A 12,473-nucleotide genomic window follows, 5' to 3' on the forward strand; every position below is an offset into this window, starting at 1 on the left:
GAAAAGGGTTATACTGTGAATGATAATGAGAGGCCATTGGCCTCTGATGAATAAAGAAGTGACATAATCTGACTTTTCTATAAAAAGAATCACTTAGGAGCCTCTTGTTAAGGTTAATAATTTCTAGTGAAATGGTTTACCTTTGATAAAGTCAGTAACATTTACATGTAAAAGTTGATTTTTCTGTGTAGAGATGGTGATTGTATCTTGTAAAGTCTACTCCTTCCCTCAGAGTCTATAAAAACTTGCATTTCAATAGGGACTCTGGCTTAGTTAACATTTTTACAACTGATAATATAATTGAAATATAGTGATTTTTGTCCTAAATGAAAATATTCAGTACATGATTATCTTTCATATAAGAGCTTAAACAGAACTTTGATTCTTGAATTTCCCATTCATTCTGTGGATAATATTCTTTTTTTTTTTTTTTTAGCTATAACACATCTATCTAGGAATCTAGCTACTGATCCATATATAAATATCAATAATTCTAAATAGATTAAATATGAAGACACTGGAAAGTGAATAAAGGCAGTAAAAAGAAAATAGTCACTTATAGGACAAAATTAAAATTATGGCATGTGGCTGCAATGCTAGTATGAGCTACAACCCAAGAAGCTTCATTGACTTGCCAATTACTTCATATATACAGAGACTTGTCTTTATACACTAGCCATGTGGCAAGAATGTTAGATGGTAAATCAGATCCTGAGTCTGTGTGAAGTAAGAGAATCTGTGTGTGTTTGTGTGTGTATTTTTCCACAATGAATATCTATGTCAGCTTAATCATCTTGTGGTTTCATTTTTTTTTTGTTTATTATAGGCTAACATTTGGAATTAAGGGATTTTCAACTAATATGATAGAATATCATGGATTACTCATGATAATTTACTTGATTTATAATTTAATTGGCTACCTTGAAACAAATCCAAAATAAATAAAAGTTATGACTGGCATTAAATATCAGTGAGCTGATAAGAACTCCTGGGAGAAAAGTGAAATTTTCTATTTAGTATATCCTGGTCAAGCAGTCTGTCCTTTTTTGGGTTTAGGAAATTGAATATCACATAAAATACGGAATGTCTTTTAACTGTTTACTTCCACTTTAAAAAATAAGAGGATACAAAACTGAATTCAAATTTATTCCACATACCATCCCATTTTACAAAATGAGAAAATGAAGCCTGTGGAGGGCAGCAGCCTGCCCAAAGTCACACAGCTGAACCCAGGTCCATGGCGAGGTGGCTCCTGGGCCTGCCTCTTACCTGCGGAGCATCTGATCAGGGCAGTGACTGGATGGAGACGGTCTCAGCTAGGAGCTGGCTCGAGGGCGGCGGTAGGGGTCGGGGTGGGAGGCAGGTACCCTGAGCCTCTGGCCCTTCTCCACCAGTAGGCCACGAACTTGGCATAGAGTCTAGAGGAATTGTTAGCGTCAGACCTGAAGCTGAGACTGCCGTGTTTCAAATCCTCTGAGACAAACCAAACACTCCATATCTGCCAGCCTCCCACCATACGCATTCCCCACCCCCAACCACTGTCCTGGGAAGGTACACACTTTGGGTTACTTTCTCCTTTTTCTACATATGTTTGTCCCACAGTTGTTGTATAGCATTGTTTTATGTTTTTAGGTTTTATGGAAGTGATATATTGTACTCACCAACCCACAACTTCATGCTTACCCTGAGGACATGCTTTTGGATTAGTCCATATTGTTACCTGGAGATCTTGTCCTCTTGTGTGTCAATATTTAACTCTTCTTTAATGCCCTTCAATAACGTTTTACATATTTTTAAATAAAGTACTGCATATCTTTTGGGTTTTATTCTGAGCCACCTTAAGATTTTGTAAATGAAATTAAAAAAATTTTAATAATTCTTAATTAGCAAAAAAAATTATCTCACAGATTTTATTTTAAAGATCTTTATTGGAGTATAATTGCTTTACAGTGGTGTGTTATCAGCTATACATATACATATATCCCCATATTTCCTCCCTCTTGCGTCTCCCACCCTCTCTATCCCACCCCTCTAGGTGGTCACAAAGCACGGAGCTGATCTCCCTGTGCTATGCAGCTCTCACAGATTTTTTAAAAAAGAAATTTAATCTAACTGATTGAAAGTTAAATTAGATCACACAAGGAAGTGACTTTTTTCTTTCATACTTTTCTTGGTTGGATTGAGTGTTTGATCCATTTGTATGTGAACCCTGTGCTACTGTTCTGCATGAAATGAACAAACTCCTGAGATCTAATGGCTCTTTAAAGACTGTATATTTCCTGCATAATAGCAGCAAGATCTCTTTTAAAGTGGTCTAAATTAGTCCAACTTTTGATTTGCATTTTCCGAATGAGTGAGCTATGAGAAATAACAGCGTTTTCTGTTGTAAATATGGGTTGTGACCAAATGCAATGAGTTTCTATACTTAGGATATAGATCTAATGTCACAGTTTTTATTCATATTGTATTTAAGTTATATTTAACCTCATTAGAGTCTGGAAAAGGAGTTCATATCAAAATTACGTAAATCTATTTTTAGTAAACATACTTCCAGTTTAAATTCACATAGAAATTCATGCTTGTACAGCTAATAGTCATAAACGTTTATGACATTTCATAAAACTGATCATCCCTCCACTCTCAAGAAACATTTATATTTAGAAAGCAAGGAGTGAGGTAGAGTGGTAAAACTAGAGCATTCTAACAGTGGAGTGCTTATTTAGGCTTTGGGGAACAGTTTATATCTGAAAGTGGCTAGGAAAAACTTTGTTTTTGCACAAATATTCCTTATGAGCCAGATATATCTATGATGTTAAGGATTATCATTATGTGTTCTCTAATGCCTCAAAATAGGTCTTTTGAAATGCCTGGATTTAATATATTCTGTTTAACAGGTCACAATTTTAAAGAATAGCAATTGTAGAGAGTAGTAGAAGTTTAGCTGGTTAGACTGTATCGCAGTAGTCTGTACAGACTTTGGCAGAAATCTAGACTATTAGGAAGCACCTGTGTTACCTACAAAACCAATCCACTCTCTTACAGGTTGTAGGAGAAATGTTCAGCCATGCAAGTTTAGACCAGTGTGCCCGGTAAAACACTAGGTAAAAAGGACAAGTTGGTTTACAAAGCAGTACTTAAAAGTAAAATTATCTCCATCTGTTAACAAATCAACTGTGGGAGAAAAGATTTTAGTTCTCAGGAAGAAGCAAAAGTCCTTCAATGGCAAATTATCAGGTGACTCCTCTCTTGATGCAAAATATCATCCACTTTTACCCAGTCCAGTGGTGTGTGAATTCATAAGACATAAAGCTATTCTTACAACAAACTTCATAATTTGGTTTTGTTTTCTTAAAATTGTTATGAGTACTTGGCAAGCTACAAGTATAAACACTTTGGAAAGCCATTAGCCAAGAAAGCAATAGAAAATATTTACCCAAAATTCATTCCTCTGCAAAAATTGGGGTCAGGAGCTAAGAACAGTATTTATAACCATATTTAAGGCCACATATATTTTTTTAAAGACAGGTTACTTCTTTTTTGAGGTTGTAATCAGGAAACCTCAATATAGCAAATTTTATCAATCTAGTTTTTTCCCCCTCTTTATTCCTTTGGAAAAAAAATATGAAAGAAAAACACAGGTATGAAATGAGAGTCAAAACCTAAGTGACTTCAATGGAATTTTTTTTCTACCTTATTTTCTGCCTTAGCACTTAGTCCTATTAGTCAAAAGTTCCAAGAGACTGTTAACTATTGCTGCTTTTCCTCCCATAGCTTTGCCATGGATGATGATGATGATATGATGGCTATTATTAACAACAATCACTGTCCCCACTTATGGGGTACATTTGTGGGTGCTCTGTTAAGTGCTTGACAAACATTTCCTTCAGGCACAATAAAAACTGAGACAGACAGTATTTTCCATGTTTTACAAGTGAAGAAACTGAGAATTACAGAAACTACTAAGTTAAAAAAATGCATTTAAAAAGTAGTAAAAAATAGTTATAATTTACTGTCTACATGTGACAGACATTGTACAATAGTAAGGATTTTTCACACATTTATTCACAACAGCACTGTGAAACAGGCATCACCATTTCCATTTTATAGGTGAAGAAATGAGGCTCAGAGAGTTCATACAACAGAACCAGAATTTGAACCTAGATCTTTCTGGTTATAAAGGCCATGCCTTTCAAGCTTTCTATCAGTCTTCCAAGGAATAATAATCACTCATGTCATAGGAATAAAAGAATTCTAATGGGAATTGGTTAGAGTTTTCAAGAGTATGATTATAAAGGTCTTTTCATGTAGGGACAAAGACAAGGCCAGAGCCAGCCACCCCAAAAGAGGGTACTTGTAGGATTTCCTCCATCCGAAGTTTTCCTTCACCAACCGGTGACTGATTCCTGAAGGTTCAGCACTAGGAAATAATTTTTGGTTTTCCTTAGGAGGGAAGAGGGTTGGTTAGGTTTTATCCCATGTTTTGAGAATAAAGCTCTAAAGTGATTGGAAAAAATTATTAGCTGTTTTCCAATGTGACATCCAATTAAGAGAAGATTTGGATATCACAGTAGATGATGAAAGAGTCCCTTAAGGAGAATTGTAGTTCAGTCCCAGAAGAATGTGACCTGGAAATGGAGAGAGGAGTGATGAAAAAGAACGTGGGAGGCCTTGTAGACAAACTTAACCTGATAAACAATTTTGCTCAGGCAATTTCTGTAAACTGGACAGATGTTTATTAGTTTGTCTTTCAAGCAATGGAGGCGTAATAAATGCTATTAACTTTTCAACATTAGAAAAAGTCTTGGTCCTGACACTACTGCCGTATGAATCAAGGCAAACATAACTGATTTCTGCTCTCAGTATAAATTAGTTCTAGCAAACAGCACTATTAGATGGGCTCCTAATATTTTTTTAAAAAAATAAATAAATAAATTTATTTATTTATTTATTTTGGCTGTGTTGGGTCTTTGTCACTGCACATGGGCTTTCTCTAGTTGTGGCGAGTGGGGGCTACTCTTCGTGGCAGTGTGTAGGTTTCTCATTGTGGTGGCTTCTCTTGTTGCAGAGCGCGGGCTCTAGGCGCGTGGGCTTCAGTAGTTGTGGCTCACGGGCTCTAGAGCACAGGCCCAGTAGTTGTGGTGCACGGGCTTAGTTGCTCCACAGCATGTGGGATCTTCCTGGACCAGGGCTTGAACCTGTGTACCCTGCATTGGCAGGTGGATCTTTAACCATTGCACCACCAGGGAAGTCCCCCAAATATTTTTTAAAATTCAGTTTTATAAATATTTACTGTGTGCCTAACGCTGGAGTACAAAAGTGAATTGAATGTGCTCCTTATTATTAAGCAGTTCTAGCAAAAAAATACCATATCTCTCGGGTGGTAATAATTTAGTGCTATGTCACTACATAAGAGGAAGACATTAGGATTCATCTACTATACTTACATTCTCACCTACATGTTTGTATAATACCTAACACCTACCATTTCCATATTTCTAAGTCAGCCCTGAAGTTGGCAGATTATCCATGGTGGTATATGGCTAGCAGGAAGAACAGCTATTGAGGGCATTCTGATAGGAATAGTGATGAAGAAAGTAATTTGCTTTCAGTAATTCTTTCTACTTCCCTTTTAATATAGAGAATATAGATCTGACGTATGTATGCCTACATAGGATTTTATAATATTGTCTACTTTATAAATTACTGGCATTTAAAAAAATAGTTTCTGCCTGAAAAATTTTCAGTTCTTGATTCCTTTTTTCATCTCATTCTTTCTCATTCATCCACTCAATGACCCAGGTTTCCTATATCCCTAGTGTGTAAACCCCCAAAAAGAGACATAGAAAACTAGAGTAATGGGAACATAGTTTTACTGTACAGGTGATATTTTATACTCACTTTAGTTTGATTTGACCCAATAGTATACTTAAATTAAGATGAACTTTTTAATTTTTTTAGCCTGCCAAGAATCAAGCACTACAAAGTGATGAGTGTAGGAAAAAACTACACTATTGAATTGGAAAAACCTATAAGTAACTATTTCCTTTTTGTTGATTAATTTTCTCCTGCTTCCTCCCAAACCTACCTTATAGAATTCAAAGTAAGTTGGGAAAGCAGACTCCTTGCCTAGGAGCATAGTGCTGGCGAAAAACAGCCATGTTAACGGGTCCTGAAGGTAGCAGACATCCAGGGTGAGAAATGAGATGCAAGAGCAGGTGGGGGAGGCAGAGTAGAAGATCATCTGCTATCAATTCTTTCCACCTCTTTCTTTCTCTGAAGATCTTTATCAATATAATTGTCTCAGGGAGAGAAAAATATTTTTGTTAAGCATCTATTTTACATATTCCAATTAGAAGTATATAAGTATTCCAATGTGCTTATTTATTTATAAATTTATTTATTTATTTTGGCTGCGTTGGGTCTTCGTTGTTGTGCGCGGGCTTTCTCTAGTTGCAGAGAGCGGGGGCTACTCTTCGTTGCGGTGCACAGGCTTCTCATTGCGGTGGCTTCTCTTGTTGCGGAGCATGGGCTCTAGGAGCGCTGGCTTCAGTAGCTGTGGCTCGCAGGCTCTAGAGCCCAGGCTCAGTAGTTGTGGCGCACGGGTTTAGTTGCTCCGTGGCATGTGGGATCTTCCCGGACCAGGGCTCAAACCCGTGTCCCCTGCATTGGCAGGCAGATTCCTAACCACCAGGGAAGCCCCCAATGTTTTTATTTCTAATGGGAAAAAAAATCTTTAAATGCCTGGTCCTTTAATACCCACCATGCAGAAATTCAGAAATTCCCCTCTTAATAGTAACAAGTAGTGAAGAAAGTATTTCTTCCTTGTATTCAACCCCTCTCCTACCCCAACTGACTTGTACTCATAACCATTCGATACTATGTTAGGCACAGAGCCAAATACTACACACACGCCGTCTAATTTAATATTTATCATTACCCTGAGGTAACACCTATTATAGAGGTGGAAAAACTGGTATTTACACTGGTTTCAGCCAATGACAATGAAGTAATGTGGCCTGTGGTCCAGGATGCTGGGGAAAGGAAGCATCTGTAATCTCAGGCTGCAGTGGTGGGAAGACTGGGTCAGGAAAGTGCTATCACTTAAATGGATTCGATAGGTCTTGAAGATGTTTATGGTATCTTCTCTGAAATTGAGCTCCTAGTTCCTCTGCCTCTCCAGGCCCATTGTATTGATCAGAGAAAGGGACTGTAGTGTTGAATTTCTTATGTTCTGGCCATAACCCTTAGAGTGCAGACCTTTACCAAGAGCAAGACAGCTGCTGCTTCATATACCCCACTTATATCTTTGCCATAAATGCCTCCCAGAGATTGTCAGTTCTCATGTCCACGCCTGACTGGGCTTTTTCAGAAATTCTAATGAAGGAAACAGAGAATTAGATTGCTGAAGGATAATCCAAATAACCAAGTGACTGGAAGCAATGGATGGGGAGGAAGAATGTGCCTCTGCAACAGGTGAACTGGGGCTCATTTATCTGTCATTAGTCCCAACAGTCCCCAGTGTACACAAAGTGAACAGCCTGGATTATTCTTTCACCTTTCATACTCCTCAATCCTACCCTTCAACCAGGTTGTCATTTTGTGAATTCTTTTTCCTCTTTAAGTTTACCAGGGATATTCAGGTTTAACCTGGTTTTACTTGCCAAAAAATATTGGCTTAGGGGGTAGCAAGACATTTTAGTTACTCCTAGCCAAGTAAATTAGCCTTTTACAATGAGATATTAAAACGCTAAGTTCTCTGGCTTTAAAGGGGTCTTTAGTTTCAAGCAGAAGAAAGCAATTATGGCTAACAAGCAAAGAAAAGAATTTAAGAACATAGGAAGCCCATAGAATGACTGGAAGGCTAGAAAACCTTCAGGGACTAGGAAGCAGTTACTTGCACTAAGCATCATCTGACTAGGAATCCGCTTTCTTGATCCTCTAGTCAAGTTCAAATTTCAGGAAGGGAGCTTTTTTGGGCCTAACTTGAATCACATTCTCATACAGTAACTGGGAAAGAGCAGAGTAACTAATTATTGTCCACCAAACTGTATGCAATAGGAAAGGCGTAATTTCTTTATAGGGAATTAGATACAGTTATAAAGGAGAAAGAAAATGCATGGGTAGGTAAAACCTTGGCCATTCAGTAAGCTATTGAAGTGAGGAATTGACATGATTTTCTGGAGGATAGGAAATACACAGTAATCTCCATTAAATTTCATTTGAGCTTTCTCTTACTCTGTCTTTACACAGGTGACACTGACCTTCTCTCAATCTCTGTATACAGGTAACACTCCCAAATCTTTTCAGCGTCATTGATTATTTTGCGAAGGAGACTCAAGGAAATTTACGACCATTTATATATTGAACTGATGAAACCCTTGGTATGTTCTTCACTTCATTGCTATATTAAGAAAAGGAAAACAAAACAACAACAAAGAAACCTACATATGATTTTTAATACCAACCAGGTAGGCTTATATAGTTCAGCCTTTAAATTTATCCATTTGGAAATCATTTTGTCACTGACTCTGTGAAAATAAGGGAAGTACCAATAAATCCTGGTGGATGGAGTATAGGCCCACTCTAGAGAAAAAAATCCTGAGGCATGTATTGTGACTATTAACTTCATTCCATCATTCTACTCAACTTTATCAACTTTATCAAACAAATTTGATGAGAAGAAAGCCATACAGAGTCACAGAAACCAAACAGGAAACTTAAAGGTATGGTCTGTCAACAATGTCAGATGCTTGAGACATGAAAATGGATGAGGATTAAGGGGACACTCTGGGGATTGGCCAGTAGGCAATAGATGACTTGAGAGCGCGGTCTTATTCCACTGTAAAGGCAGAAGGCAGAGTGCAAGATAACAAGTAGTGGGTGGGTAGTGAGGAACTACAGATGAAGATCGTAGTTAGGATTGGCTATGGGGCCCCTTGTTCATAAGTTGTTAAGAATTTCAAAACAGTGGTAGCAGACCATTAAACCAAGCATGAGACCCAGTGCAAGTACACAGTTCACATGACCACAAAGCTGGCCCTGTTTGTAGTCCAGTTTTTGGCAAAGCAGGGCAGGCTGGATATGACAGTTTCTTTCCATCCTTTGAAACAATCCCTGGTGCACATGGTCACTTGACAAGCTGTAAGCAGGAGAGAAAAAATATCTACAGATTATGAGGCAAAACAACTTGGTTTGGTTACTGCATCAGGGCATATCTGGAAAGTCTCACTAATTAAAAGGACGGCAAGCTTTAAAGGTCCAAGTTTTAAAACATGGGTACGACTCTTGTGATGCCAAATAATTTTAATAAACTCAGAGTCTGAAGGAACTTTAGAAAATTATCCAGTATAGTGTCCCATTCTGTATAGGAATCACCTGCACACTCAATACAGAAAACATCTCTAAGATGTGACCAGTTCGTAAATTCTTAATGACAGCCACCTCACTGATTTTTGACGCAGCATAGTTCACTATTGGTCAGCTCTCATTTTAGATAATTATTTCTACTATTGAGTCTGAAACATTCTTCCTTTAACTTATACATATTAATCCAACTTTTGGCTTTAAAACAACACATGGTTTTAAAAAGCCATCAAATATTTAAAAACTGCCACCATGTCCCCCCTTAGTCTCACTTTGTCAACTACAGATTATTGGTCCCGTCAGCTCTCTCCCTCGCATCTTTGACCTTCTCTATCTTAAAATATAACCACAAAGGATGAACATGTTATTATAGATATGTCAGCATAATACATTGCCTGGGCTTTATACATGAAAATACCACCTAATAGAAATCTCTGGGAATGTGCTATTAATGTGCTTTTCTTCTTTTTTCCCCCCAGAGATGAAAGGATTTCCTATAACATCTCTAAAATAATTTAAAAAAAATAAAAAGGGGTGAGGGATCCAATATAATTTGCCTCCTCTACGGATGATATTGTGTCAGTTATCTAATGCTGTGTAACAAACTGCCCCTAAAGCATGGTGGTTAAATCAACAACCGTTTTATTTGCTCACGACTCTGCACATCAGCAGTTTGGACTGGATTCAGTTGGGCAGTTCTTCTGCTAGTCTCACTTGGTGTCATTCACAGGACTATAACCAGCTGGTGGCTTGACTGGAGCTGCATGGTCCAAGTTGGGCTCATTCGCACATCTGGTGCTGGTGGTCAGCTGGGGCTGGCTGAACCACTCTCTTCATGTGGTCTCTAATCCTGGAGGAGGTTAGCCCATGTTCTCTCACATGAGAACTCGGAGTAGTTAAGGATGGAAGGGTAGCTGCATGTACTTGGGTTAGGAATTCTTAGTGTTGAGAACAAAGTATGGCCCTTTTGGAGCTTTTCATATAGAAGAAGCTGTGAACTGAATGATTCCAAGTGTGATATATCTTATGTAGCGGGGTTATTTTTCTTCCTTTCTTTTAAAAAATTACCTAATTTGTATAAATAAAATTCTTTTTGGTGTATAGTTCTATGAGTTTTGACAACTATCACCACAATCAAGATACAGAAAGTTGCAACATCTCAAAAAAAGCCCTAATGTTCTTACTTTTTAGTCAACCCTTCTTCTCACACACAATCCCTGGCAACCACTGATCTGTTTCCATTCCTATAGTTTAGCATTTTTCCAGAATATCATATAAATGGAATCACAGTATGGAACCTTCTGAGACTGATTTCTTTCACTCATTATAATGTATAGATTCACACAAGTGTTGTGTATTAGAGCTCACTCTTTTTTATTTATGAATAGTATTTTTCTGTAGGGAGGTACCAGTTTGTTTATCCATTCACCAATTTAAATATATTAGGGTTGTTTCCAGTTTTGTGAAATTATTAAGCTATATAAATACTCATATGCAGATTTTTGTGTGAAAATAAGTCTTCATTTCACTTTGGTAAAATATCTAGGAATGAGATTACTGGGTCATATATGTCTAACTTTTTATAAGAAACTGTAAAACTCTTCTCACAGGTGGTCCCACCTTTTTATATCTCTACCATCAATGTCTGAGAGCTCTGGTTGCATCCTTGCCAGCACTTCATGTTATCTTTAAAAAAGTTATTCTGGACGCAGACATAGAGAATGGACTTGAGGACATGGGGAGTGGGAAGGGTAAGCTGGGATGGAGTGAGAGAGTGGCATGGACATATATACACTACCAAATGTAAAATAGATAGCTAGTGGGAAGCAGCTGCATAGCACAGGGAGATCAGCTCGGTGCTTTGTGACCACCTAGAGGGTGGGATGGGGGGGAGGGAGGTGCAAGAGGGAAGGGATATGGGTATATATGTATACATATAGCTGAGTCACTTTGTTATACAGCAGAAACTAACACAACATTGTAAAGCAATTATACTCCAATAGTTTTTAAAAAAAAGTTACTCTGTTAAGTTTGTAGTGGTATCTCTGTAGTTTTAATATGCATTTCCCTAACAATTAAGGATGCTGAGTATCTTTTCATGTGCTATTTGCCATTCATATATCTAATTTGGCAAAATATACGCCTAAATATCTTGCCCATAATTTTACTGGGTTGTTTTCTTATGGTGGAATTTTGACAGTTCTGTTCATATTCTGAATACAAGTCCTTTGTCAGATATGTGACTAACAAATTTTTTTTCATTCTTTTAACAGCATCTTTTGCAAAGCAGAGTCTTAAATTTTGATGAAGTACAATTTATCAATTTTTGCTTCTACGGATTGAACTTTTGGTGTTGTATCTGAGAATTCTTTGCCTAACCCAAGATCATGAAGACTTTTTTCTTATGTTTTCTTTTAGAAGTGTTACAGTTTTATTTATTTTTGGCCACACCATGCAGCTTGCGGGATCTTAGTTCCCCGACCAGGGATCGAACCCAGGCCCTGGCAGTGAAAGTGCTGTGTCCTAACCACTGGATCGCCAGGGAATTCCTAGTTTTATGTTTTAATTTAGGTCTATGATCCATTTGGAATTTTTGTTTCAGGTGTGAGGGATGAGTCAAGGTTCATTTGCATTTAGATATGTAATTGTTCTAGGACCATTGGTTTATAAAGATCATCCTTTTTTCATTAAATAACCTCTACACTTTCATAAAAAATCAATTCAACATATTTTTTCTGAATCAGTTTCCAATGATTATGTTCCTACCCTTTTGCCAACAGCACACTATCTTGATTACTGTAGCTTTACAGTAATTCTTGAAATCAAGAGGTATAAGTCCAACTTTATTCTTTTTAAAATTGTTTGGACCAATCTAGTCTCTTTGCCTTTTAGTATAAGTTTTACAATCAGCTTATTGTTATCTACAGAAAAATTCTCCTGGGTTTTGATTTGGATTTTGTTGAATCTATAAATCAATTCAAGGAGAAGTGACATCTTGAGAATACTGAGTCTTCCAATGGAGAAAGAAGTATATCCCTCTATTTATTTGTCTTTCTTTTACAATGCTTTTGTATTTTTCAGCATACAGAGCCTGCACATATTTCGTTAGA

At 37.3% G+C, this 12,473-nt stretch overlaps 1 protein-coding gene across 1 annotated transcript in view; it reads left to right on the plus strand.

The window, feature by feature from the left end:
- Positions 1–9,877, plus strand: part of STAP1 (signal transducing adaptor family member 1) — a 26,235-nt gene extending 16,358 nt beyond the window's left edge. The window contains 3 exon segments of the mRNA XM_007472283.1: positions 5,955–6,049; positions 8,285–8,381; positions 9,843–9,877. Of these exon segments, the coding sequence (XP_007472345.1) occupies positions 5,955–6,049; positions 8,285–8,381; positions 9,843–9,877 (227 nt within the window).
- The last annotated feature ends 2,596 nt before the right edge of the window (positions 9,878–12,473 follow it).

This window comes from Lipotes vexillifer, unplaced genomic scaffold (assembly GCF_000442215.2).
Source record: "Lipotes vexillifer unplaced genomic scaffold, Lipotes_vexillifer_v1.1 scaffold1478, whole genome shotgun sequence".
Classification (NCBI taxonomy): domain Eukaryota; kingdom Metazoa; phylum Chordata; class Mammalia; order Artiodactyla; family Lipotidae; genus Lipotes; species Lipotes vexillifer.